We start from the raw sequence: 25968 nt of genomic DNA on the forward strand, positions 1-25968 counted from the left end.
GTTTACCTCTTTGTTCTGCAAGAGCTGGAAGCTCCATTTGGGGTAAGGAGGCTCCCATCCCGAGCTTGCGAAGTGGTTCTGTGTGGCGCTGAGGTAAGTAAACCTTGACCCTACCCCACCGACCCCCACCCGCAACCCTCCCCGCCTAACCAAATCCTTATGCCGCTGGTGATGAGCCCTAATTTAGGTCCCCACCTCTCTGGGGGCTACTCAGACTTATCCAGGAGTCTTGGGTTAAATGCTGGGCTCCACACTCAGATAAATTTGGTAGCAGTCATAAAACGGACTGGACTAGGAAGAAATGGAGAAACTCCATGTTGTCTGAGGGGGCTGGGTGGGACAAGGTTCTCAGCCTGGTCAAGATCTTACTCCAGTTTCATCCTTACATATGTGAAGGCTTCAGAGATCCAGAGGCCCCTAAGAGCAGGGGCTCAGACTTTGAGGTAGAGTTGGAATTGGGGGCAGATTTCAGCCCTGTCTGAGGAAGGCAGTTCTCACGGTCCATCAGAGTTGTATGGAGATGAAGTGGGTGATTTTAGTGTTTCCATTGCTGACAGCCTTTGCCAGCTGGCTTCCCCTGTGTTGTTCCCCTTCCTGTTCTCTCCTTTCCTTTGTCCTGAAAGTTTTTAGATTCTTTTACGTGTTTAACAGGTTCGATACTCAGTTGTCAGTTTACACGTCACATTATTTCTTCTTCTTCTTCTTCTTCTTCTTCTTCTTCTTCTTCTTCTTCTTCTTCTTCTTCTTCTTCTTCTCTCTCTCTCTTCCTCCTCCTCCTCCTTCTTCCTCCTCCTCCTCCTCCTTCTCCTCCTCCTCCTCTTCCTCCTCCTCCTCCTTCTCCTCCTCCTCCTCTTTCTCCTCCTCCTCGTCCTCTGCTGCCTTCTTCTTCTTCTTTCTTCTTTCTTCTTCTTTCTTCTTCTTCTCCTAGAAAACATGTCTGGGTTCATCTGTTTGGCAGAACATTACTCCATGACCCTGCAATTCTACTGTTGAGTTAAAGAAGTCAAATACAAAATAATACACACTGTATGATTCCATTTATGTTAAATTCAAAAATAGCAAAACGAATTTGTAGTGTTAAAAGTCAGGATACTGGTTACCCTGAGGGGCTTGAGGTGGAGTAACTGGGAAGAGGTTAGAGATGCTGGTAATGCTTGTTTCTTGGTTTGGGTGCCAGCTACACAGATGGATTCATTTTGTGTACAGATTATGATTTATTCAACTTTCCATATGTATGTCATGCTTTAATAAAAATTGACATAAAAAGGACAAATTGCTTTCATTTAATCTAAAAGAGTCTACTTCTGATCAGGACTTTGGAAACCTCAAATGGCTAAACTATTACAACCTCCGCCCAAGTTCCTGCCCTCAGAGTGGCACACTGCTAACAAGAACCAGTACCACAGAGCAGATGCCCAAAGGTCCCGATCGGAACGCCTGGTCGCAGAAAGCCAGAGGCTTGTGGATGAAATTGAAAAGACCACAAGAAAATCTCAAAGTGATGTGAACAAGAAACTAGGTAAGACAACATGCTTGGCATATTCGCAAACATGCTAGGATGAGGCTGATGAGCTTAGCCATAGTGTCATGTTCAGGTGTGGCAACGTATTATTCTTGCGTATTAGAGAAAATCGAGTGTATTCTCCAGATTCTATGTTTAAGTTCACTGCCCTTAGACACAAGGTAACCCAGTCTGATTTTCAGCCACCCATCATTCATTTATTTGTTGATTTGATGCACAGTTACTGAGCATCTATGGGCATCTGTGTACTACACACGAGGCATATCACAGCGAATGATCAGAATCTCTGCTTTTTAGGGGCTTTTAGCTTAAAGAGCATAAAGACAAAAAAATTAATCATCAGAATACAGTCAGCACTTCGTATCCATGGGTTCAGCCAATTGTAGGTCCAAAATACTTAGGAAAAAAACCAATAAAAGATAACAATACAACAATTAAAAATACATATAGAAACAATACAGTTCAACAACTATTTACATAGTGTTTGCATTGTATTAGGTATTATAAGTAAGCTGGAGATGATTTAAAGTATACTGGCTGGGTGTGGTAGCAGCTGCTGGGAGTCCTAGCTACTTGGAGGGCTGAGGCAGTAGGATCCCGAGAGTCCAGCAGTTAGAGCCCACCCTGTGTGATACAGCAAGACCCTGTTTCTTAAAAACAAAAGAAAAAGAAAGGAAGAGAGAAAGAGAGAAAGGAAGGAAGGAAGGAAGGAAGGAAGGAAGGAAGGAAGGAAGGAAGGAGGAGGGAAAAGAAAGAAAGAAAGAAAAAGAAAGAAAGAAGAAAGAAAGAAAAGAGAAAAGGAAAGTATATGGGAGGATGTGCATAGGTTAAATGCAAACACTACACCATTTTGTATAAAAGACTTGAGCATCCATGGATTTTGGTATCTCTCAGGGACTCTGGAACAAGTCCTCCGAGGATACCAAGGGATAGTTGTATAAACAGATGGGTGCTGGGGTGGGGGAAAAAAGACAGGAGTGGAGTAGACATGAAACACTGGAAAAGTTTTTCTAGAGAAGAACATTTACTTGAGTCTTAAAAGAAGAGTCATTTCCTTTTGGCAATTCCTTACTTAAAACAGCATTTATTTATATTTATTTAAATTTCTTGAGATAGAGTCTCGCTGCATCACCCAGGCCACAGTACAGTGGCACAATCTCAGCTCACTGCAATCTCTGCCTTCCAGGTTCAAGAGCTTCTCCTGTCTCAGCCTCTCGAGTAGCTGGGATTACAGACATACGCCATCACACCTGGCTAATTTTTGTATTTTCAGTACAGATGGAGTTTCACCATGTTGGCCAGGCTGGTCTTGAACTCCTGACCTCAGGTGATCCACCTGCTTCGGCCTCCCAAAGTGCTGGGATTACAGGCGTGAGCCACTGTACCTGGCCTAACACAGTATTTAAAAGGTAGTGTTCTTTAGCAAAGATCTCAGGAAAGCACATTAAAACAAAAGATAGTGTCCTTAAATAATCAAAACAAAAATAAACATAAAACAAACCAACCAACCAATATCTCGTAAATGCCAAAAAGGGATTAACCAGGGGTCACCAACTCAACTATCTATAGGGACCAAGCAGGTAGCATAGGGCTTGGGTGTAAGGCATTAGGGTTTAGTAGAGACTGTGGGGACCTGGAGAACATGTGCCCCATCTAAGGAGGAAGCTGCTACTCGATTTCAACCCATTTCTTCCAAGAAAGAACATGGGCCCAGTGTTGCCTAATTGTTCGATTTTTTTTCCAAGAAAACCTGGAAAGCTGGAATTTATTCACGTTTTCAATGTTGGTAACTGATTTAATTTATTTATAACACTGGGTCAGCTGTACAAACACATTTATGGATCAAACCTGGTCTGAGGACTGGAGTTTCTAATTTCCTATAAACTAAACCTTCATTCAGGTCAGCAACGTTAGATGTTAGGCTCTCCTTATAGGTTGACCCTTACATTGATACCACCCTGTAGATAGGCCTGTTCTAAATATTATTCTAAATAATAATAGGTAGGTGTTAAAAATGAGAAGGCACCCGGGTGTGGTGGCTCATGCCTGTAATTCCAGCACTTTGGGAGGACGAGGTGGGCAGATCACAAGGTCAGGAGATCGAGACCATCCTGGCTAACACAGTGAAATCCTGTCTCTACTAAAAATACAAAAAATGTATCGGGTGTGGTGGCACGCATCTGTAGTCCCAGTTACTCAGGAGGCTGAGGCAGGAGAATCGTTTGAACCCAGGAGATGGAGGTTGCAGTGAGCCAAGATCACGCCACTGCACTCTAGCCTGGGTGACAGAGTGAGACTCTGTCTCAAAAAAAAAAAAAAAGAGAGAAAGCATTATTCATTTTCACAATACTGTGTTTCAGTATATATTGGGGAAAAAAGTGAACCTTCATTGATTCATTGAATCATTTTAAAAATTAGCCATTAGGCATTAAAAAAATCAAATATGTAGGAATGAATCTAGCAAAAGATGTGCAAGTGTTTTGCACTGAAAAATCATTTCTGCAAGAAATTAAAGAAACTCTTAGTAAATGCAGGGATTTATGAGTTAATGGATTGGAAAACCTAGTATTTAAAAGTGTTGATTCCCTTCAAAGATTAATCTATAGATTCAGTGCAAATCTCAGCAGGTTTTATGGTGAAATTGGCAAATTGCTTCTAAAATTCATATGGAAATGCAAAGCATCAAGAATAGGAACTAGGCTGGGCGCAGTGGCTCATGCCTGTAATCCCAGCACTTTGGGAGGCCGAGGCAGGTGAATCACCTGAGGTCAGGAATTGGACACCAGCCTGACCAACATGGCGAAACCCTGTCTCTACTAAAAGTATAAAAGAAGTAGCTGGGCATGGTGGCACGCACCTGTGATCCCAGTTACTCAGGAGGCTGAGGCAGGAGAATCGCTTGAACCCAGCAGGCAGAGGTTGCAGTGAGCCAAGATTGTGCCACTGCACTCCAGCCTGGGCGACAAGAGTAAGAAGCCATCTCAAAAGAAAGAAAAGAAAAAAATAGGCACAACTATCTTAAAGAAGAACACAGTTGGAAGACTTCTACCATAGGTACTGAGAGCTGTGACAAAGCTATGGTAATTGAGACAGCAAAGTATAAGTGGGGATAGACCTGTTGACCAATGAAAGATGACAGAGTCCACAAACAAACCCACACACATTCATCTGAGTATGACAAAGCAACACTACAGTGTAATGGGAAAAGGAGAACCTTTTCTAATTGGCAATTAGATATTCATATAAAACAATGATATCCTGGCTGGGCACGGTGGCTCATGCCTGTATTTGGGAGGCCGAGGTGGGAGGATCACAAGGTCAGGAGATCGAGACCATCCTGGCTAATACGGTGAAACCCCATCTCTACTAAAAATACAAACAATTAGCTGGGCATGGTGGCAGGCATCTGTAGTCCCAGCTACTCTGGAGGCTGAGGCAGGAGAATGGCGTGAACCCGGGAAGCGGAGGTTGCAGTGAACCGAGATCACGCCACTGCACTCCAGCCTGGGCGACAGAACGAGACTGCATCTCAAAAAAAAAAAAAAAAAAGATATTCCAACCCCTACCTCGTATTTTCTATCTATCTATCTATCTATCTATCTATCTATCTATCTATCTATCTATCAGCAAATCTAAGTGGAGTGTATATCTAAAAGGGAAAGGTGAAACTATGACACTTAGGGAGAATATCTTTATGATCTTTATGACATGGAGAAGGCAAAGATTTCTTATTCTTAAGCAGGACTGAAAAGAGACATTCATAGAAAAGAAAAACAATAAATTAAACTATATTAAAATGAAGAACTTTTGTTTAACAAAAACACCTCATCAAAAGGCTAAACAGCAATCTAAAGAGTAGGAGAAAATGTCTGCAATATATGTATCTAACAAATCCATATCCAGAATATATAAAGAACTTTTAAGAATACAAAAGAAGGCTGGGCGCGGTGGCTCAAGCCTGTAATCCCAGCACTTTGGGAGGCCGAGACGGGTGGATCACGAGGTCAGGAGATTGAGACCATCCTGGCTAACACGGTGAAACCCCGTCTCTACTAAAAACTACAAAAAAAAAAAAAAAAAAAAAAAAACTAGCCGGGCGAGGTGGCGGCGCCTGTAGTCCCAGCTACCCGGGAGGCTGAGGCAGGAGAACGGCGTGAACCCGGGAAGCAGAGCTTGCAGTGAGCTGAGATCTGGCCACAGCACTCCAGCCTGGGTGACAGAGCGAGACTCTGTCTCAAAAAAAAAAAAAAAAAAAAAAAAAGAATACGACAGATAACTCAATAAACAAATGTATAAAACCTTGATAGACACCTTACAAGTGAGGACATTCAAGCAGCCGATGAACATGTGAAGAAGTGCTCTAATTTTATGAGTCATCAGGGACATACAAATTAAAATCAAGTTGAGATGCCATTATACAGCCATGGAATGGCTACAATTAAAAAGAAGGAAGAGAACAAGAAGAAAGGAGAGGGAAGAGGATGTGGAGCAACTGGTACTGTCATACTCTGCTGGTGGAAATATAAATTGCTATAATCACTTTGGAAAGCTTTGGCGGTATTGACTATAGTTGAAGATATGCCTACTTTTCACCCGGTTATTCTACCTTTAGAGTTTTATCATATAGGAATATATGTTTACCAAATATATTTGCTGCAATGGCCAAAGGAGTGCCATTTGTAATGGCCCCAAAGTAAAACTACCCACATGCTCATCAACAGTAGGATGGATAAATATGCTATACTTTACAGCAGAAAGAATGAGTGCTCGACAGCTATACAACAACACTACAGATGACTCTTACAAACTTAGTAAGATGTTGAGTGAAATAAATGACACACAGATGAGTACATGCCGTATTATTCTATTTATGTAAAGTAAAGCATACCAAATAAAAGGGAAAAATTAATCTATACTGTTAGAAGTCTACCGTGGTGTGTGGCATGATAGGAACTGAAAGGGGTCATGAGAGACCTCCTAGGATGCCAGTTATATTCTGTTTCTTGAGTTGGGTCTGTGTTATATGTGTGTGTTCACTATGAAAATACATTGAATTTTATGATTTTATGATATGTGTACTCCTCTGTAGGTTTTTGATATTTCAATAAGAAGTTAAAAATAACTTGCAAGTACCTGTGCTGGTGCTGATGATACAGATACACCAGACTAGTGTTTGCCCTTGGGGAGCTTGCAGTCTGAAAGTAGAGATGAGTCCAGTACAGGATACCCAGGGTACGGTGTGATTCATCCCATAAGTGGCACCAATAAAGCACCGTCAGATTGGAGGAGAGGGCAAATCACTTCCAACTGGTCACATCCAATGACTACTCAATTTCCCAATCTAACGCTCACTTAGTGTTCATCCAACTTGACCTCTCTACAATACTGGATGCTCAAAACTGGATGCGTCCAGTTACTTTTAGAATTCTATGGCACAAATTTTTCCCAATTCATTTCCTTTCTCTCTGGCCATTTCTTCCTCTTCTCTATTGTTGATGCTTCTTTCTCCATTCATTTCCTATTGGTGTTCTTTAGTGTTCTGTTCTTGGTCTTCTTAGCTTTTTCTTCTCTTCCTTCTATGCAATCTCTCTTGATGACCTCATTAGAAATTTTATCACTATTTTCTTTGTGTTATTGGTTTGCAAATAGAAATCTTCAGCTCTAATTTCTCATGAGAACTTTTTGGGGAAATAGAGAACTACTTGCTATATATTGCCACCTAGATTCCTTCAGGCACCTCAAAATAAGTATATCCCAAGATGAACTCATGACTGTCCTTCAAAACTTGCTTCTGCTTCTGTAGTTCCCTATCCTGGTTAATGGGACCGGAGCTCAATCATTCATTCATTCATCCTTCAAATAGGTCTGACCCTGTGCTAGATGCTTAGGAGTAGAACATTGAAAAAGACTGATACATTCTACTATGCAAGAGAGACAAAACACAAGTAAAAAGACAAGTAACTAAAATTATTGTAAGTTGCTGGCCTAGATGAAGGCAATGACAGTAAAGATGGAGAGAAAAGGTGCTCGATAATATGTATGTTGGATTTATGAATGAATTTTAACAACAGAAGTCAAGGAGATAGCTTGGACAAAATAATAAAGGCAGGATGAGTGTGACATTTATGGGGAATGAGTAGAGAGGTCCAAGTTGATGTATAGAGTACGTGAGGAAGAGCAGCATGATGAAGATGAGAGGGAGATGAGGCAGGGCCAAGCCTGAGGAAGACCTTGAATTTGGAAGGTTCAGTTCAGTGGGTAGCCTGTTAGAATTTAAGAGGTAACGCTAGAAATCTGGAGGTAATCACATCAAGATGGGTAAGGGGAGCCATAAGTGTAGATTAAATTACCCAAAGAATGTATTGAAAGAGAAGAAAAGGGCACATGAGTTGAAGAGGACCAAGAGAAGAGCTGAGGAACAGAAGTTCAGGTGGAAGAACAAAAAGATGAGACCCAGGTTATGAAAGCCAAAAAATGAGGTTTCACAGGCGAGGAAGTCTTCTATTGTATCAGTGGTTGTCTAAATGTCAAAGAGGCTGAGAGTTGAGCCAAAATAAATTTGGACTGGTGACTTGAAGACTGGTGACCTTTAAGATAAGAGATGTCCAGTAGGGTAGTGGAGGGTACACAGTGGAGGTGAAAATCAGTTACAAGGTGTCAATGGGAAGAGGCCAATCTACGTGGTGGATTGAGCACATGCATTTGTCTTCTCTTCCTTTTAGAATTGCAACAAAATAGCAGTAAAGAATTAATAACAGTAAAGCTAACAAGTAACAATAAAGCTATGCCCCAAGCATAAGAGAGATTGAGACACACACACACACACACACACACACACACACACACACACACACAGAGTTAAAGAGGAAGCAACAGTAAACAAATGATGAAATCAAGATTTTAGAAAGCAAAGGTCAACTGGTAACAGACCTAGGGACTGCAGAAAGGTCAGGGTGGGTAGAGAACAATAAGAAGCCAGTTGATTCGTGCTACAGAAATCTTGCAGTGCTCAAAATGGATGCGTCCAATTACTTCTGAAGCTGAAGGATCAGGATAGAACCAGAAACAAGATTGGTTGAAAGTCTTTAAAAAGAGCTTCCTCTTCACTCTGGCTCTCCCTCACCCCAGTAAAAGGTAAAAGGTTAAAGGTTAAAGGGTTCAATGAATGTCTACTTAGTGATTCATTCATTCCTATGTCTACATAGTAATTCTTCCAGCTGGTTCCTAGGACACTGGTAGCCAGGCTTCTACCCTCAGGAAGGAGACTGGAGGACTTCTCTGTAGAGAAAGTAGAAAGTAACCGGCCCAAAAGGAAAGATCTATAGATATTAACATTTGAGGATTCTCCAGCAAGATGCCAGGGTCTTACCTGATCACTCTGCACAGTAAAGCATTCTGGTTGACAAGCACTGTCCCTGTAGACAGCATTTCCAGGTAGCACTTTAGCATCTCGGTCTAAATCAGATGATCACCAAATAATTGAGGAAAGCCACTAACATGGCAGACACCAAAACAAAAAATCAAAGACACAGAAACTCAGCAGACAGACAGTGCATAGAGAAAAAGAAGAAATCTATCAAATCCATCAAGAATTTAGAGAAGAGATTGCATCCTTGGGACATTCAGAGGAGTCTTTAAAAAAGATAACATTTGGAGAACAAGTGTTCTTAGAAATTAAGAATATAAGAGCAGGAAAATCTTAGAAATCAAAAGAAGTGTTGAGAATCTCCAGAATGTGGGAAAAAAGGACAACAAAAAAATAACAGCAAGGAAAAGACAAGAAAATTGGAGGATCAATCTGGGAGGCTCAATAACTAATAGGAGTTTCAGAAAGAGTATTTAGAGAAAACGGAGAAGATATGGTGGGCTCATACCTGGAATCCCAGCACTTTGGGAAGCCAAGATGGGAAGATCAGTTGAGACCAGGAGTTTCAGACCAGCCTTGGCAACATAGAGAGACCCTTGCCTCCACAAAAATAAGAAAATTAGGTGGGTGTGGTAGTGTCTACCTGTAGTCTCAGCTACCCAGGAGGCTGAGGTGGGAGGATCTCTTGAGCCCAGGAATTCAAAGTTACAGTGAGCTATGATTGCACCACTGCACTCCAGCCTGGGTGACACAGTGAGATCCTGTATCTAAAAAGAAGATGAGGAAGCAGGGCCCTAGGCCTGGCCCAGGAAATCATTTTTTTCTCCTAGGCCTCTAGGTCTGTGATGAGAAGGGCTGCTGTGAAGATCTCTGACATGCCCTGGAGACATTTTGCCCATTGTCTTGGCAATTAGCATTCAGCTTCTTGTTACTTACACAAATTTCTGCAGCTGGCTTCAATTCCTACCCCCAAAATGGGTTTTTCTTTTTACCACATGACCAGGCTGCAAATTATTTAAACCTTTATGCTCTGCTTCCCTTTTAAATGTAAGTTCCCATTTCAGATCATCTCTCTCAAATTCAAAGTTCCACAGATCTCTAGGGCAGGGCCAAATGCTGCCAGTCTCTTTGCTAAAGCATAAGAAGAATGAACTTTGCTCCAGTTCCCAGTAAGTTCCTCATCTCCATCTGAGACTACCTGAGCCGGACTTCATCATCCGTATCACTGTCAACATTTTGATCAAAACCATTCAACAAGTCTCTAGGAAGTTCCAAACTTTCCCACAACTTTCTGTCTTCTAAGCTCTCCACACTGTTCCAACCTCTGCCTGTTACCCAGCTCCAAAGTCACTATCACATTTCCAGGTTATCTTTATAGCAGTGCCTCACTTCCAGTACCAATTCTCTGTATCACTCCATTTTCACAGTGCTATAAAGAAATACCTGAGACTGGGTAATTTATAAAGGAAAGAAGTTTAATTGACCCACAGTTCCACATGGCTAGGGAGACCGCAGGAAACTTACAATCATAGTGGAAGGCGAAGAGAAAACAAGGACCTTCTTCACATGGTGGCAGGAGAGAGAAGAGAAAGTGAAAGGGGAAGAGACCCTTATAAAACTATCAGATCTCAGGAGAGCTCACTCACTATCAGGAGAACAGCATGGGGGAAACTGCCCCAATGATTCATTTACCTCCCACCAGGTCCCTCCCTCAACAGGTGGGGATTACAGCTCAAGATGAGATTTGGGTGCAGACGCAGAGCCAAACCATATCAAAGGGTATGTCTGGCATGTGGCACAACAATTAAATAAGTTTGACACCAGTGTGAAATTTCAGGGCACTAGGAAAATAGAAAGATGACTAAAATTTTTCAGAGTGGAAAAAACAGGTCACATACAAAGAATCAGGAATCGCAATGGCATCAGACTTCTCAACAGAAACTCCGGAAATTAGAAGGAGATAGGGGGACACAGTCACAATTCTAAATAAAAAAGAGTTACGAACTGTAACTCAGGGCACAGCCAAATAGAATGAAATGGTGAGGGTGGAATAGAGACATTTGCAGACTTGCAGGTTTTCAAAAACTTTACCTCACATGCATCCATTTCTTAGGAAGTTACTGAAGGATATGCGTTAGCATACTGAGAGAGTAAATCAAGGAAGAGGAAGAAAACAATCCAGGAAATGGGACAGCAACACAAGAAGAATGAAGGGGATTCCTGGAAGCAAAGTCATAGGATGATAGCTACACAGCAAACTAGAGAGCAACGAATCCAGCAGAAGATTGCAGCAGGAGAAGATGCTCTAGGAGAGATATCTCCAAGGAAGAAAGAAAACTGATAGCTTACTTCATGGGTTGGAATATATTAAAGGGATATTGAGAAAAAGTTAATAATATAAAGAAAGTGAAGCAATCACTATGCTACCCATTTTGCTATCTCATAACGTCATGTTGTAAACCTCAAATATATACAATAACATTTTTTTTTAAAACAGAGTCAGTTTATGGAAGTGGAAACTGACACTACAATACAAGCAGTACATTATGACGTTTAAGATTCAAATGCCAAACTACTCATTATCAATTAAATATGAGTATAACATATAGTTTTCCCAGTATAGTCATTTTTTACTTATAGTGCCCAATAAATCTGCCTTTAATTATTATTTAAAAAAGAAAGTGAAGCAAAAATGCCATTTTAACCCCTCCCCAAAACAGAAAATTTTGTAAGAAATTTATCACAGTGTATGATAGGGCTCAGGTGTAAATAACATTTATATATTTATAAAATGTAAATAAACAATAAGTTTACTTATTTATTGTTTAACAAAATGGTGATACAACTATATTGGGAGATGGAAGTACGTCGTGTGAGTTGGTTAAGGGCAAATCATTATCTTTCATCATAGGAAATCAACATATAATATCAAAAGTGATAATGAGTGAATAGCAGTATAAGCAAATGTCAGAAGAAGTGATAAGCGTGTTTAAAGTGGCTTCCCCCAGAAGGTGGGCATGGGTGGGGACAGGTCAGAGTTTCAATTCTTTGTGATACTATTTGACTTTTCAAACAACACACATTTATATCTTTGATGAAATTAAAAGTTATTAAAAACAGTAGGCACCAAAGAACTAGTGAGCGTAGAATGACACATTTGATGTGGACTGTAAGAAAATGTATCTTCCTTTCCTTCCTGCAAATAAACATTTATAAAGATGAAAAGATGCCCCAAGTAGCACAGTGCTAAGAGGAAAAGAGCATATCACAGGTAGTTTTACAACAGTCCTCAAGTTGCTAATTCAAATGTTAGCTACCTTGGGATAGATTAACCCTGGTGTAACTTCCCTGTGTGCTTCAGAACAGAGACTCGAGGAAGTCCGGTTCTGGAAGAAGGAGTTAGATGACAAACTTGAGCAGCTTGTGAATGTAACCGATGATCTACTCCTATATAAGATCAGATTGGAAAAAGCCCTGGAGTGCTTGAAAGAGCCCTTGCACATTACTGAGACGTGCCTGGCATACAGGTAGGAGCGAAGGTCCTTCAAATGATTCACATGTTGTGACAAATGAGATGCTGGGTAATAAATGCTGGCTGTGCGCGATGGTGAGTTAGAAATGGCAATTGAGCAGGTGTTCTTTTAGAGCCTGAAGTTATCCTGGCATGCCCCTGGTGCTGGACAGTGCAAGGGGCACTGGACTTAGTTCATGCCTCAACTCTGCTCTTGAGTAACTCAACTCAAATATATGTTAGGACTAGGTTTGGCTGTGGGTAGCAGAAAACTCTAAAATGACATTGAATTTAAAGAAAACGATTTCTTTCTCTCTTACATTTAAAGAGTCTAGAGATAATCAGTCCAGGGTTGGAGTGGTGGGCCACAGTTTTAGGGTTCCAGGCTTCGTCTATCTTGTTGTTCTACTGCACATGGCTTTCACTCCTAATGTTACCTCGTGGTTTAAGATGGCAGCTGGAGCTCCAGCCATTGTGTCTACATTCCAGCAAGTAGGAGTAAGTGGGGTCTGGCATTCATCATTTCTATTTGCATCCTATTGACTAGAACTTAAGCACATGGCCACACCAACAGAAGCTGGGAAATGATTGGCTTTACTTTGGGCAGCCAGGTGTTCAGCTAAAAAACCAGGGGTTCTGTTTCCAAGGAAGAAGGTGGGAACAGACAGTACAACTCCCAGGGGACAGTATGTCTCTCCCATGCAGAGCCACACGGAAGCACTTTGTAATCCAGACAGCACTATATGAAGGTGCTTTTAATTAGTGTTTCCCTCCTATAAATCCAATGAGTAGAATGATCCTTTCTACTCTGGGGTGATGCTGGTTTCCGGACCTGGGTCCTGCCGCAGCCCTAGCTGGAGTGCTCTAACAGGTCTTCTTGCTGTTAGCATAGTCCCCTATAATCTAGTGCACCCTCCACACCCGCTGTTCAGTGAACTTTTCCAAATGCAGATTTTTCCAGGTCACCGCCATGCTTAGAATCCTTCAAACCCCAATGGCTTCAAGATAAATTTTAAGATTCTCAGTTTAGCAAACCAAGGTTCATCATGATAGGGCCCCCAGTGACCTCTCTGGGTCCGTATCTCGTTCCCAATAGCAGGATGTGCTTAGGTGTGGGGAGCTACTTGCAGTTTCTCAAATGCACCATGCCCCCGTCTTCCTGGAAAGCCCTATTCTTTCCGTAAGCTTAACCAGGACCCTTTGCAGGAACCAGGCAGCAGTCTCTCCAGCCAGATTTAGAAAGTCTATGCAGCACAGAGAAATAGCAGCTCATCACAGAGCTCAACACCCAGTTGGCTCAAGTCTAAGCCTAAAGATAATGATAACGTAGAGGCTGCTAAGTTTATTGAGCATATACTATATGCCAGGTACTGTAACTTATGCTTTTACAGCTCATTCGTACTGTGCCACAATCCTATGAAGTACTAATAATGATCCCTGTTTTACAGAAAAGGAAAGCAAGGCACAGGTAGGTTACACAGTGACTAAAGGCACGCAACTAGTGAGTAGGGGAACCTCCTTTCCAAGCACTATCATGCAGGTTGAAAAAGAGCAAAATGTCGTGCAGCAGGGTCAGTTTGGGAGGAGGATGGCATCATGGCTAGAAGCACAAGTGATACACAATTCCGTGACACTGGGTAGGTCACTTCATCTCTCTGAAACTCAGTTTCCCCATCAGTACCTGAAAGGGCTAAGAAAGAATGTTTATATATAAAAAGCTTAGCACAATGCCTGTCACAGAGTAAGTGCTCCTTGGCGGAGGCAATATTACTATTGGTGTTATTACTATTAATAGTTATTATTGCTATAAAACGTCTTTTTTTTGAGACGGAGTTTCACTCTTGTTGCCCAGGCTGGAGTGCAATGGCACAATCTCGGCTCACCGAAACCTCCACCTCCTGGGTTCAAGTGATTCTCCTGCCTCAGCCTCCTGAGTGGCTGGGATAACAGGCATGCGCCACCACTCACGGCTAATTTTGTATTTTTAGTGGATTCAGGGTTTCTCCATGTTGGCCAGGCTGGTCTCGAACTCCCGACCTCAGGTGATCCACCCGCCTCAGCCTCCCAAAGTGCTGGGATTACAGGTGTGAGCCACTGCGCCCACCCTAAAACATCTTTCTATATTCAATTGTTTGTCTAAATACTGAATGAGGGTCAAGGAAGGAAACAGGTCTTTAATTTATTATTATTATTTTAAACTTTCTTCTTCTTGGGAAAAAAGGTCCATTTGGTTGCAAATCAAAACCACAATGAGATATCATCTCATGCTAGTTAGAATGGCAATCATTAAAAAGTCAGGAAACAACAGATGCTGGAGAGGATGTGGAGAAATATGAACACTTTTACACTGTTGGTGGGAGTGTAAATTAGTTCAACCATTGTGGAAGACAGTGTGGTGATTCCTCAGGGATCTAGAACTAGAAATACCTTTTGACCCAGCAATCCCATTACTAGGTAAATACCCAAAGGATTATAAATCATTCTACTATAAAGACATATGCACACGTTTGTTTATTGCAGCACTATTCACAATAGCAAAGACTTGAAACCAACCCAAATGTCCATCAATGATAGACTCGATAAAGAAAATGTGGCACATACACACCATGGAATACTATGCAGCCATAAAAAAGGATGAGTTCATGTCCTTTGCAGGGACATGGATGCAGCTGGAAACCATCATTCTGAGCAAACTATCACAAGGACAGAAAACCAAACACTGCATGTTCTCACTCATAGGTGGGAACTGAACAATGAGAACACTTGGACACAGGGCGGGGAACATCACACAATGGGGCCTGTCATGGAGTGGGGGGAGGGGGGAGGGTTGGCATTAGGAGATATACCTAATGTAAATGATGAATTAACAGGTGCAGCACACCAGCATGGCACATGCATACATATGTAACAAACCTGCATGTTGTGCACACGTACTCTAGAACTTAAAGTATAATTTTAAAAAATGCAAAGAAAAGAAAAAGAGAGGAAAAAGTCCATTTGGCATGTTTCAGACCAAGTGACCAGTCATCAATCAATTTTTCTTCCTTGTGTTTGGATATTTTGAAGTCACATAGACACCAACTAATACCTGTCACCCACTGCCTCATCGGATGGATCAGGTGACACTCAAATCAGTTGTGCAGGTAGCTCTGGGTGTGCAGACATTAGCCAACGTTGAGTCACCTCGTGTTGCACGTGTTGGTTGACTGGCTGCCTTTCCCCCTGCCAGGGAGAAACGCATTGACATTGACCTGGTGCACGACACAGTGGAGCATGAGCTGATAAAGGAGGCTGAGATCATCCGGGGCATTATGGCTCTGCTGACCCGTACCTTGGAGGAGGCTTCCGAGCAGATTCGGTATGACTCTTCGGCCTGCCTTCCACATCTCCACTGGGAATTTTGAGAAGAGGCAGTGTCCACAAAAGCTGGGCTTCATGGCACAGAAAGAAAGGGGTTCAACACTCCTACTCCCACTTTGTATCCCCAGATCACCCTAGCACTCAGGGTAAGAGCTGGCCACATCCCTCATACATGGCAGCCGCCCTCTGGTAAGGGTGGGGATGGAGCTGGATTTCACCCTGGTTATAAACTGGAGGGCGCTGGAGCCCACTGGCGAGGCTGACCCCTCACACACAGGAGGCTGCAGTGGTGACACTGGAAAGTGTCACAGTAGAAGGGGGGATCTCCAAGTCCACGTTTGGTCATGTTGATTTGTCACCGGGCATCAAATGGTGTATGAGTGTTGCGGTGATGGGAGTCGGGGTGGGGCAGTACCGTCATCCTGCACCAGACCTAGCTGCAGCTTCACTTTCCAGGACCTCCCCGAGGACCTGTGGGTGCCACCTGGGCACTCCAGAGGCAGAAATCCAGTTTACTTTCTCCCTTCAGGATGAACCGCTCTGCCAAGTACAATCTTGAGAAGGATTTGAAGGATAAGTTTGTGGCCCTGACCATAGATGATATCTGCTTCTCACTCAACAACAACTCACCAAACATCAGATATTCTGAGAACGCCGTGAGGATTGAGCCAAAGTGAGTGGGCCTTGCCGTCTTCCTCCCTGCTGGTGATGTCCCAGTGCTTCTCAGACAGGCAATATCTAGTGACTCGTCCTTGCAGCTGGCTGAGCTTGGAGGTGGTGGGCTTGGGAAAAGGGCGGTGCTGAATGGTGACCTTGACATTGGGCCCAGAGGCTCCCGATCCTCCAGGTTATGCCCAATAACTAAGAAAGTCTGACATCAAACCTTTAAACCTTTAAAGACTAAAACAATTTATTCCGTTATCTATACATCTTTTTAACAAGTAAAAGAATCTAAAAATGTATAAAGAGCAAGTGAATTTTTCTCCTTTCCTTTTTTTTCCCTTTCTTTTTTCTTTTTTTGAGATGGAGTCTCGCTGTCACCCAGGCTGGAGTGCAGTGGTGCGATCTTGGCTCACTGCAAGCTCTGCCTCCCGGGTTCACGCCATTCTCCTGCCTCAGCCTCCCGAGTAGCTGGGACTACAGGTGCCCGCCACCTCGCCCGGCTAATTTTTTGTATTTTTTAGTAGAGATGGGGTTTCACCGTGTTAGCCAGGATAGTCTCGATCTCCTGACCTCATGATCCGCCCACTTCAGCCTCCCAAAGTGCTGGGATTACAGGCGTGAGCCACTGCACTCGGCCATCCCTTTCCATTTTTATATCCACTGAGATAACGGGTGTTAGCTGCAGGTTCACACAAACATATGTACGTATGCACTCATACACATATGGTAAACTTGTTTAGTTTATAAAAATGAGATTATACTATGTACCTTTTCTGTGACATCTAATTTGCATTTTTCAGTTAACATTATATCACAGCCTAACTCACTCTAATTTTTAAAACCTTCTTTTTGAAATAAAACATACATATAGAAAAGCGCACAAGTTTGAAGCATTCTCGTTGTGTTAGCTATCTTTTGCTGTATAATAAATTATCCCAAAACTTTGCAGCTTAAGACTATAAACATGTATTATCTCATGGCTCCTGTGGGTGGGGAAGCCAGGCCCTGTTCAACTGGGTGCCCCAGGCTCGATGTCTTCTGAGGCTGTAGTCAAGCCAGCTGCTAGGGTTGCAATCCATCTGAAGGCTTGGCCCAGATGGGGTCCAATTCCAACCTGATTGTAGGTGATGGTGGGCCTTGATTCCTTGCCTTGTGAATTTCACCATGGGGATGTCCCATGACATGGCAACTGGTTTCTCCCATAATGAGTGTTCCAAGAGAGAAAGACAGAGAGAGAGAGAGAGAGAACCGATGACAGAAGCCACAGTCTTTTTATATCCTAATCCCAGAAGTGACAACCTTCTATTTGTGAGAGGCAAGTCAATAAATTCATACCATATTCAAGACGAGGCGATTACACAAAGGCATGAACACCAGGAGGGGGGATCACTAAGGGCCATCTCAGAGGCTGCCGCTAATCACAAACTGAACAAGCCTCACATCACCACAAGGTCGAGAAAGAAAACATTATCACCATCCCTATCATCCTATCCTCTTCCAATCAATAGTCCCTACCTCCATCCTGAAGGTAATAACTTTCCTGACTTCTAATAGGGTGGTTTTGCCTGCTTTTCATTAAACAGCATTATAGGCTAGATGTGTGTGTGTGTGTGTCTGGTTTCTTCCAAGTAACATTATTTTGAAGTTCATCAGTGTCGTTCCAGAAGACAGTTCTTCTTCAAACTAGTAATTTATTCACTTGTTTATTTTAATCTATATAAATGGATGGTTTCTATTTTATTCAGTGTATTATAATCTGTCACATTAGTATTTATTTTGATGCTCAAATTATCTCTAGCTGAGCGATCTCACCCAAGTTACTTCATTTTTCTGAGCTCAGTTCCCCTCATCTGTAAAATGGGGATTTGGAAAGTTAGCTCACCTGGCCATCATGCGGATTAAATGAGATAATGTCTATAAGGTGCCAGCCCAATGCCAGAGTAGGAAGGTTGCCCAAAGGGACAGCTATTGATACTGACATACCACTATTTGCTCTGCCTAGAGATAGGGAAATGTTCTAGGTACTTCTGGTGAGAGGTAGGTGTAGCTCGGTCCCCTTCCCCAAGCCCCTTCCCCACCCAAAATATGCTGTGAATGAAAGCATGGGGTCTATTTCAGCTCCGTGAGTCTGGAAGACTGGTTGGACTTCTCCAGCACCAATGTGGAGAAGGCTGACAAGCAGCGAAACAACTCTCTGACGCTGAAAGCCCTGGTGGATCGAATCCTGTCCCAGACAGCCAATGATCTGCGCAAGCAGTGTGATGTGGTGGACACGGCATTCAAGAATGGGCTGAAGGATACCAAGGATGCCAGGGACAAGCTGGCTGTTCATCTGGCCAAGGTGAGGCCCCTTGAGGGAGCATGGAAGAAGAGCAGATTCAGGAGGTTTCACCATGGAAAACAAGAATGTCCCCTGGGCCAGACCGCTAGAATTCTGGGCTTGGGATATTGGGTTAACTTGTGGGTAAAGGTCATTCCTATCTCTCCTGCTTAGCGGCAGGCTTTGCATTTTTGGGGACTGGAGTGGGACTTTGCCCCACTCTGGGCCTCCATTTTCACTCACTGCTGCAGAGAACACAAATGCAGAGGACAGAACCCTGAGGCTTAGGGGCTGGCTGCAGCTTTGTGCCTGGCTGTCTTCCCACTCCAGTTGCCATTCCTCCGTATGTGAAATATAGAAATGGACTACATGCTCTCACGTGTCCTTTAGGGCTCTGAAGCTACAGGAGTTAATGCAGCCAGTTTCTCCAAACCCAGTTGTAGCTTTAGGACTCTAGCCGGTCGTTTCTCCTGGTTATCCAGTGTTGTGCTGGTAAACTGGCCCTCCGAGGGTGTTTTAGTCCACTTTCACACCACTGGAAAGAGCTCCCCAAGACTGGGTAATTTATACAGGAAAGAGGTTTAATTGACTCACGTTCTGCATGGCTGGGGAGGCCTCAGGAAACTTACAGTCACGGCAGAAGGTGAAGGAGAAGCAAGCACTTTCTTCACCAGGCGGCAGGAGAGGGAAAGGGTGCACGGGAAACTGCCACTTTTAAAACCATCAGATCTCGTGAGAACTCCCTCACTGTCATGAGAACAGCATGGGGGAAGCTGCCCCCATGATCCAATCACCTCCCAGCAGATTCCTCCCTCAATATGTGGGGATTACAATTCAAGATGAGATTTGGGTGGGGACACAGAGCCAAACCATATCAGAGGGGGTTAGTATTTGTACTGCAAATACAATGTGGGAGCATTTGTACTACAGATATTGGCACATTCTACAGATTAGGGTCCTTCCTGTAGAATTTGTCGATATCTGTAGTACAAATATTCCCACACTGGTGGATTTCAAGCTACCCATTTCAGCAGGTCACTGGCAGCCCACCCTACACTTTACTGCTGGTGCAGCTGAAACAGAGAGGGGAAGGGCCCCAAGGCGGCAGCGTGGGAGTGGAGCCCAGGCCTTCTCAGCCCCTGAATCCCTGTCCTGTTGCTACATCCTGAACACTCCCTCCCGGAGCTCAGAGCCCAGCTGTGGACAAGATTTATTTCTGTGATGTGCAGGAGAAACCAGAGTATCATCGAGGGCGAAACTGCAATATTCAGCAAACGGAGAGGTAGACTAGCCTAGTGGAAATCGGTAGATGTCAGAGCCAGACATCTTGGGTTTGAATTGTGGCTTCAACACTTGCCGTGGGACCTTAGGGAGACCCTGAAGCCCCCTGCTGCAGTGGCCGGATCTCGGCTCACCGCAAGCTCTGCCTCTCGGGTTTACACCATTCTCCTGCCTCAGCCTCCTGAGTAGCTGGGACTACACCGCGCCCGGCTAATTTTTTGTATTTTTAGTAGAGACGGGGTTTCACCGTGTTAGCTAGGATGGTCTCGATCTCCTCACCGCGTGATCCACCCACCTCGGCCTCCCAAAGTGCTGGGATTCCAGGCGTGGGCCACCGCGCCCGGCCAGCCCCTGTTCTTTAGTTTCCTCCTTGATAAAATGGGAAGAAACAATAGTTTTCTCCAGCCAGGGTTAAGTTAGACAACTCATATGAAATATTTAGAACAGTGCCTGGCATGTATACATTTCACACATACACACACATACAATTTGCGTATATGATTAACATATAATATCATACATATAAATAATAAAAATTAGTTGATTGATGATGATGATGATGATGGTAGCCAAGGAATACTGCAGAGGCTTCCTGGTGGAATAAGAACTCAGTATAGGCCTTGAAAGATGGATCCGAGATAGGAGAGGAGCGAGGAGGGGAGAGCACTGAGAAGAGAGGAAGAGAAGAGGCTAAGGAGCAGAAACAAAGACACACTGGTAATAAAACAATAAAATAAGATGTCACGGCCGGGCGTGGTGGCTCATAACTGTAATCCCAGCACTTTGGGAGGCTGAGGTGGGTGGATCACCTGAGAGGTCAAGAGTTCACGACCAGTCTGGGCAACAGGGTGAAACCCCGTCTCTACTAAAAATACAAAAAATTAGCTGGGCATGTTGGTGGGCGCCTATAATCCCAGCTGCTTGGGAGGCTGAGGCAGGAGAATCGCTTGAACCCAGGAGACGGAGGTTGCAGTGAGCTGAGATTGCGCTACTGCGCTCCAGCCTGGGCAACAAGAGTGAAACTCCGTCTCAAAAAAAAAATACATAAAAATAAAATAAAATAAGATATCACTGTATGGTGATACACGGTTGGAAAACTGTCAAGTTATAAACATGTCACTGTGATTTATAGTGCTCTGGGCAACAGTGCAAAGCCATGAGAATATCACATACAGTGTGTCACCATGACTTAACTCTGCCATGGTAGTTCAGAAGCAATAATAAATAAATGAATAAGCATGGCTGTGTTTCAATACAGCTTTATTGATGGACATTAAAAATTAATTTTATGTAATTTTCACATGACAATATTCTGCTTTTGTTTTTCTCCCCAGCCATTTAAAAATTTAAAAACGCTTAAGACAACGAAAATGCAAACCACACACTGGGAGAAAATATTTGCAAAACACATATCTGATAAAGGATTATTATCCAAAATATACAAAGAACTCTTAAAATTCAACAATAGGAAAACAGACCAACTAAAAAATGAACACAAGATCTAAACAGACACCTCACCAGTACAGATATACAGAGGGCAAGTAAGCACATGAAAAGATGCTCAACATCCTATGTCATTAGGGAATTGCAAATTAGAACAACAACACCTCTGCACCTACAGAAAATCCAAAGCACTGACAACCCCAAATGCTGTTGAGGATGTAGAGCGACAGGAACTCTCATTCACTGCTGATGAGAATGCAAAATGGTACAGTCCCTTTGGAAGAGAATGTGGCAGTTTCTTACAAGGTTAAACATACACTCTTAGGATTCAGCGATCTCCTTCCTTGGTATTTGCCCATATGGGCTGAAAACTTATATTCATACAAAAACCTGCATATGAATGTCTATAGCAACTTTATTCATGATTGCCAAAATTTGCAAGCAGCTAAGATAGGTGAATGGATGGATAAACCGTGGTACATCCAGACAATGAAATATTATTCAGCACTAAAAGGCGTGAGCTATCAAGCCATGAAAAGACAGAGAGGAACTTTAAATGCATATTGCTAAGTGAAAGAAGCCAATCTGAAACTCATACTGTAGGATATGAATCATGATTCCAACTATATGACAGTCTGGAAAAGACAAAACTATGGAGACGAAAAAGATCAATGGTTGTCAGGGTTTGGGTGGGTGGAGGAAGGAAGGAGGGATCAATGGGAGCAGCCCGGGGGGTTTTAGGCCAGCAAAACATATTCTGTATGATATTGTAAAGGTAGATACACGTAGTTATACATCTGTCAAAACCCGTAGAATCGGCCGGGTGTGGTGGCTCACGCCTGTAATCCCAGCACTTTGGGAGGCTGAGGCGGGTGGATCACCTGAGGCCAGAGGTTCAAGACCAGCCTGGCCAACATGGTAAAACCCTGTCTCTACTAAAAATACAAAAATTAGCCGGGTGTGGTGGTGCATGCCTGTGATCCCAGCTATTTGGGAGGCCGAGGCAGGAGAATCGCTTGAACCCAGAAGGCAGAGGTTGCAGTAAGCTGAGATCATGCCATTGCTATCTAGCCTGGGCGACAGTGTGAGACTCCGTCTCAAAAAACAAAACAAAACAAACAAACAAAACCCATAGAATGTACAACACAAACAGTGAACCCTAATGTCAACTGTGGACATTAGTTAATAATAATATATCAATGTTGGCTTATCCATTGTATTAATAACAAACGTACCACACTAATGGAAGATGCTAATAATAAGGAAAACCTAGGTAGGGGGGAGAAAGCATATGGGAACTCCACTTTCTGTTCAATTTTTCTTTAAACCTAAAACAGCTCTAAAAACAATGAAGACTATTACCTAAAAAAAATTATTATTTCAGTCTGTACAAAAACAGACTGCAGACTGGATTTAGTTCATAGGCCATAGTTTGCTGATTCTTTTTTTTTTTTTTTTTTTTTTTTTTGAGGCGGAGTCTCGCTCTGTCGCCCAGGCTGGAGTGCAGTGGCCGGATCTCAGCTCACTGCAAGCTCCGCCTCCCGGGTTTACGCCATTCTCCCGCCTCAGCCTCCCAAGTAGCTGGGACTACAGGCGCCCGCCACCTCGCCCGGCTAGTTTTTGTATTTTTTAGTAGAGACGGGGTTTCACCGTGTTAGCCAGGATGGTCTCGATCTCCTGACCTCGTGATCCGCCCGTCTCGGCCTCCCAAAGTGGTGGGTTTACAGGCTTGAGCCACCGCGCCCGGCCAGTTTGCTGATTCTTGATCTCACTCACAGCAGTAGTAGTTTTATTATAAGTGGATTGTTATCTGTGTATTTTGGATGGTTAAGGTATTTGTAAAATTTAAGAGATTTGGACTGTTTTTTTAAAATTTTCTTTAAAATATGTAATTACATAATTGTTTTAACCTTATAATTTTAGTTGAAAATTTAAATTTGAAGATAGCCTTAGAATATTTAAGAGAATTTAAAGCATCATCGTTTTTCACTAATTTATTAGATTGACAAATTTATTTAACAACTCCAGAAGGTCTTATTTGTTAAGGTAATTCAAATCTTTTAAAAAGTTATATATCAAATTTATAAATGCTGCTTTAAATAAATATTCAAAGGACTTTAGGTGAGTTTGAAGTAGGAGCAATTATTAGTCAAAATCAGCGTAAAGTAATTGCTAATGTCTGCTAAATTTAAAAATTTAAAAACAAATAGAACTGGACTTATGAAAAGCTTAAGGAGTGTTTAAAAAGAAGCTTAAGAAAGTCAAGTGCAATTTCTGGACCTCATTGGGATATAATTTGGACAAACCAACTCTACCAAAATATATGAAACAACTGGTGAAATTTCATCACTAAATATTATTATAATATTAAAGAATAAGTTTTTTGTCTCTTTTTTCGGTGTGATAAAGGCATTGTGGTTATGTCAAAAGAAAAAAAAAGAATCCTTATGCTTAGAAATACACTCAAATATTTAAGGGAAATATTTAACTAAAAGGAGATAATATGTGGGATTAGTTTTAAAATAACGAAGCTGATGGACAGCAGTATAGATGAAGCACGATTGGCCACATACTGCTCATTGCTCAAACTGATGGTGGATATACGAGGTGCCTTAGTCTACCTACTTTTGTGTATATTGCAAAAGTAGATGTACAAGTTTTTTTAAAAAATGCTTCATGAAGAAATACATTTTAAACCAGTTAAATATTAATTTTGTTAAAACCAAGTAACTTAAAAGTAGCCTTTTTCTTTTCTTTTCTTCTTTTTTTTTTTTTTTTCGAGACAGAATCTCACTCTGTCGCCCAGGCTGGAGTGCAGTGGTACGATCTCAGCTCACTGCAACCTCCGCCTCCCGGGTTCAAGCAGTTCTCCTGCCTCAGCCTCCTGAGTAGCTAGGATTACAGGTGTGTGCCACCATGCCCGGCTAATTTTTGTATTTTTAGTAGAGATGGGGTTTCACCGTGTTGGCAGGCTGGTCTCGAACTCCTGACCTCGTGATCTGCCTGCCTTGGCCTCCCAAAGTGCTGGGATTAGAGGTATGAGCCATTGCACCTGGCCTAAAAGTAGTCTTTTTCTGTGCATAAAGTCACTCACAAGCATAACAACCAAACTCAGACCGAACTGCTTTCCTTAGGCTTCCAGAGGACAGAGCTGGTGCTAGCAGGATAGGAGTGTGAGGAAATAGGCAGCTTTCTGCTCACGATACAAAGGTACCCTGTACCAAGCCGAGCAGGCGGCTTTGAGCAGCAGTGAGATCCCCACGCTGGCCAGGACTTTGCTGAGGGCATTCTTCTGTGGGTAGATGAGGTGACAATGGCCCGTCCTGTCCCTTGAGTCCATAAGGTTCTAAGTCTGGGTGAGTGACCTTGCCCACCAGCAATCACTGCTTTAGGGAAGAGAGATCAGACTCACTCTGGCATGCTGCTTAAGAAGAAATCCGAGGTTCCCTTTTCCTAACTTACGTGATCACAATGCATCTGTTGTCAGCTGTTGAGTTTTGAGGAGCACAGCTTGGCCTTACCTACTCTAATCCTTTTTGTAAGGTCATGGAAGAGATTGCTTCCCAGGAGAAAAATATTACAGCTCTTGAAAAAGCCATCCTTGACCAAGAAGGGCCAGCCAAGGTGGCTCATACGCGCTTGGAGACCAGGACACACCGGCCGAACGTGGAGCTGTGTCGTGACGTTGCACAATACAGGCTAATGAAGGAGGTTCAAGAGATCACCCACAACGTTGCAAGGTAGGTTAGCAGCCAATGGGCAGAGGGCCTTAGGGTCTTAATCCCAACTTGGATTTCAAGCAGAGGCTAGGTAGTGACCAGCGGGCTGAATGAAGCCAGCCTGCTCTGTAATGTTTGAGGAATCCCCGCTACAGGGCAGTCTCCACCACCTCCCGCCAAAATTGTTGACTTGGAGAAAATAGATCCCAATATTGAATGATTCTACAGAAGCCCACATCCAGATGTTTAGGTCAAATCTGCAGTTTTAAACATCAGCATTTCATAAGGTGTCAACGTCATGAATCTGGCCTGTGGCCACCAATTTGAAATCTTTTTTTTTTTTTCCCAGGGCCTTTTCAGTATGCATTTTATTCTAAAATTAATGAGATCTCTGTCTTCATGAGGAGAGAGAAAGGGGAAGAGCACATGTCGATTTGGCTCCTGCACTGAACACTGGGGAACATTCTTTCCCTTGAAAAAGCAATGCATAGAGAGAAATGATTCTCTTCTGTTCTTCCTTTTCTCCCAGATTGAAGGAAACTTTAGCCCAAGCGCAGTCTGAGCTGAAAGGGCTGCATCGCAGACAGCTTGCCCTGCAGGAGGAGATCCAGGTCAAAGAGAACACCATCTATATCGATGAAGTGCTGTGTATGCAGATGAGGAAGTCCATCCCGCTCCGGGACGGCGAAGACCAAGGGGTCTGGGCCGGGGGCCTCCGCCCTGATGCTGTCTGCTAATAGTAGGGCTAGTTCCAATTCTCATTAAACCACATTGTAAACAGTA

At 43.0% G+C, this 25968-nt stretch overlaps 1 protein-coding gene across 1 annotated transcript; it reads left to right on the plus strand.

Annotated features, from left to right (window-relative positions):
* Window positions 1-25968, plus strand: TEKT1 (tektin 1). The gene is made up of 8 exons (XM_010377899.2): window positions 1-93; window positions 1313-1519; window positions 12250-12415; window positions 15629-15757; window positions 16289-16432; window positions 18541-18763; window positions 25010-25206; window positions 25715-25968. The coding sequence occupies exons 2-8, from the start codon at window positions 1330-1332 to the stop codon at window positions 25920-25922; spliced, it is 1257 nt and encodes a 418-aa protein (XP_010376201.2). The 5' UTR covers window positions 1-93; window positions 1313-1329; the 3' UTR covers window positions 25923-25968.

This window comes from Rhinopithecus roxellana, chromosome 19 (assembly GCF_007565055.1).
Source record: "Rhinopithecus roxellana isolate Shanxi Qingling chromosome 19, ASM756505v1, whole genome shotgun sequence".
NCBI lineage: Eukaryota > Metazoa > Chordata > Mammalia > Primates > Cercopithecidae > Rhinopithecus > Rhinopithecus roxellana.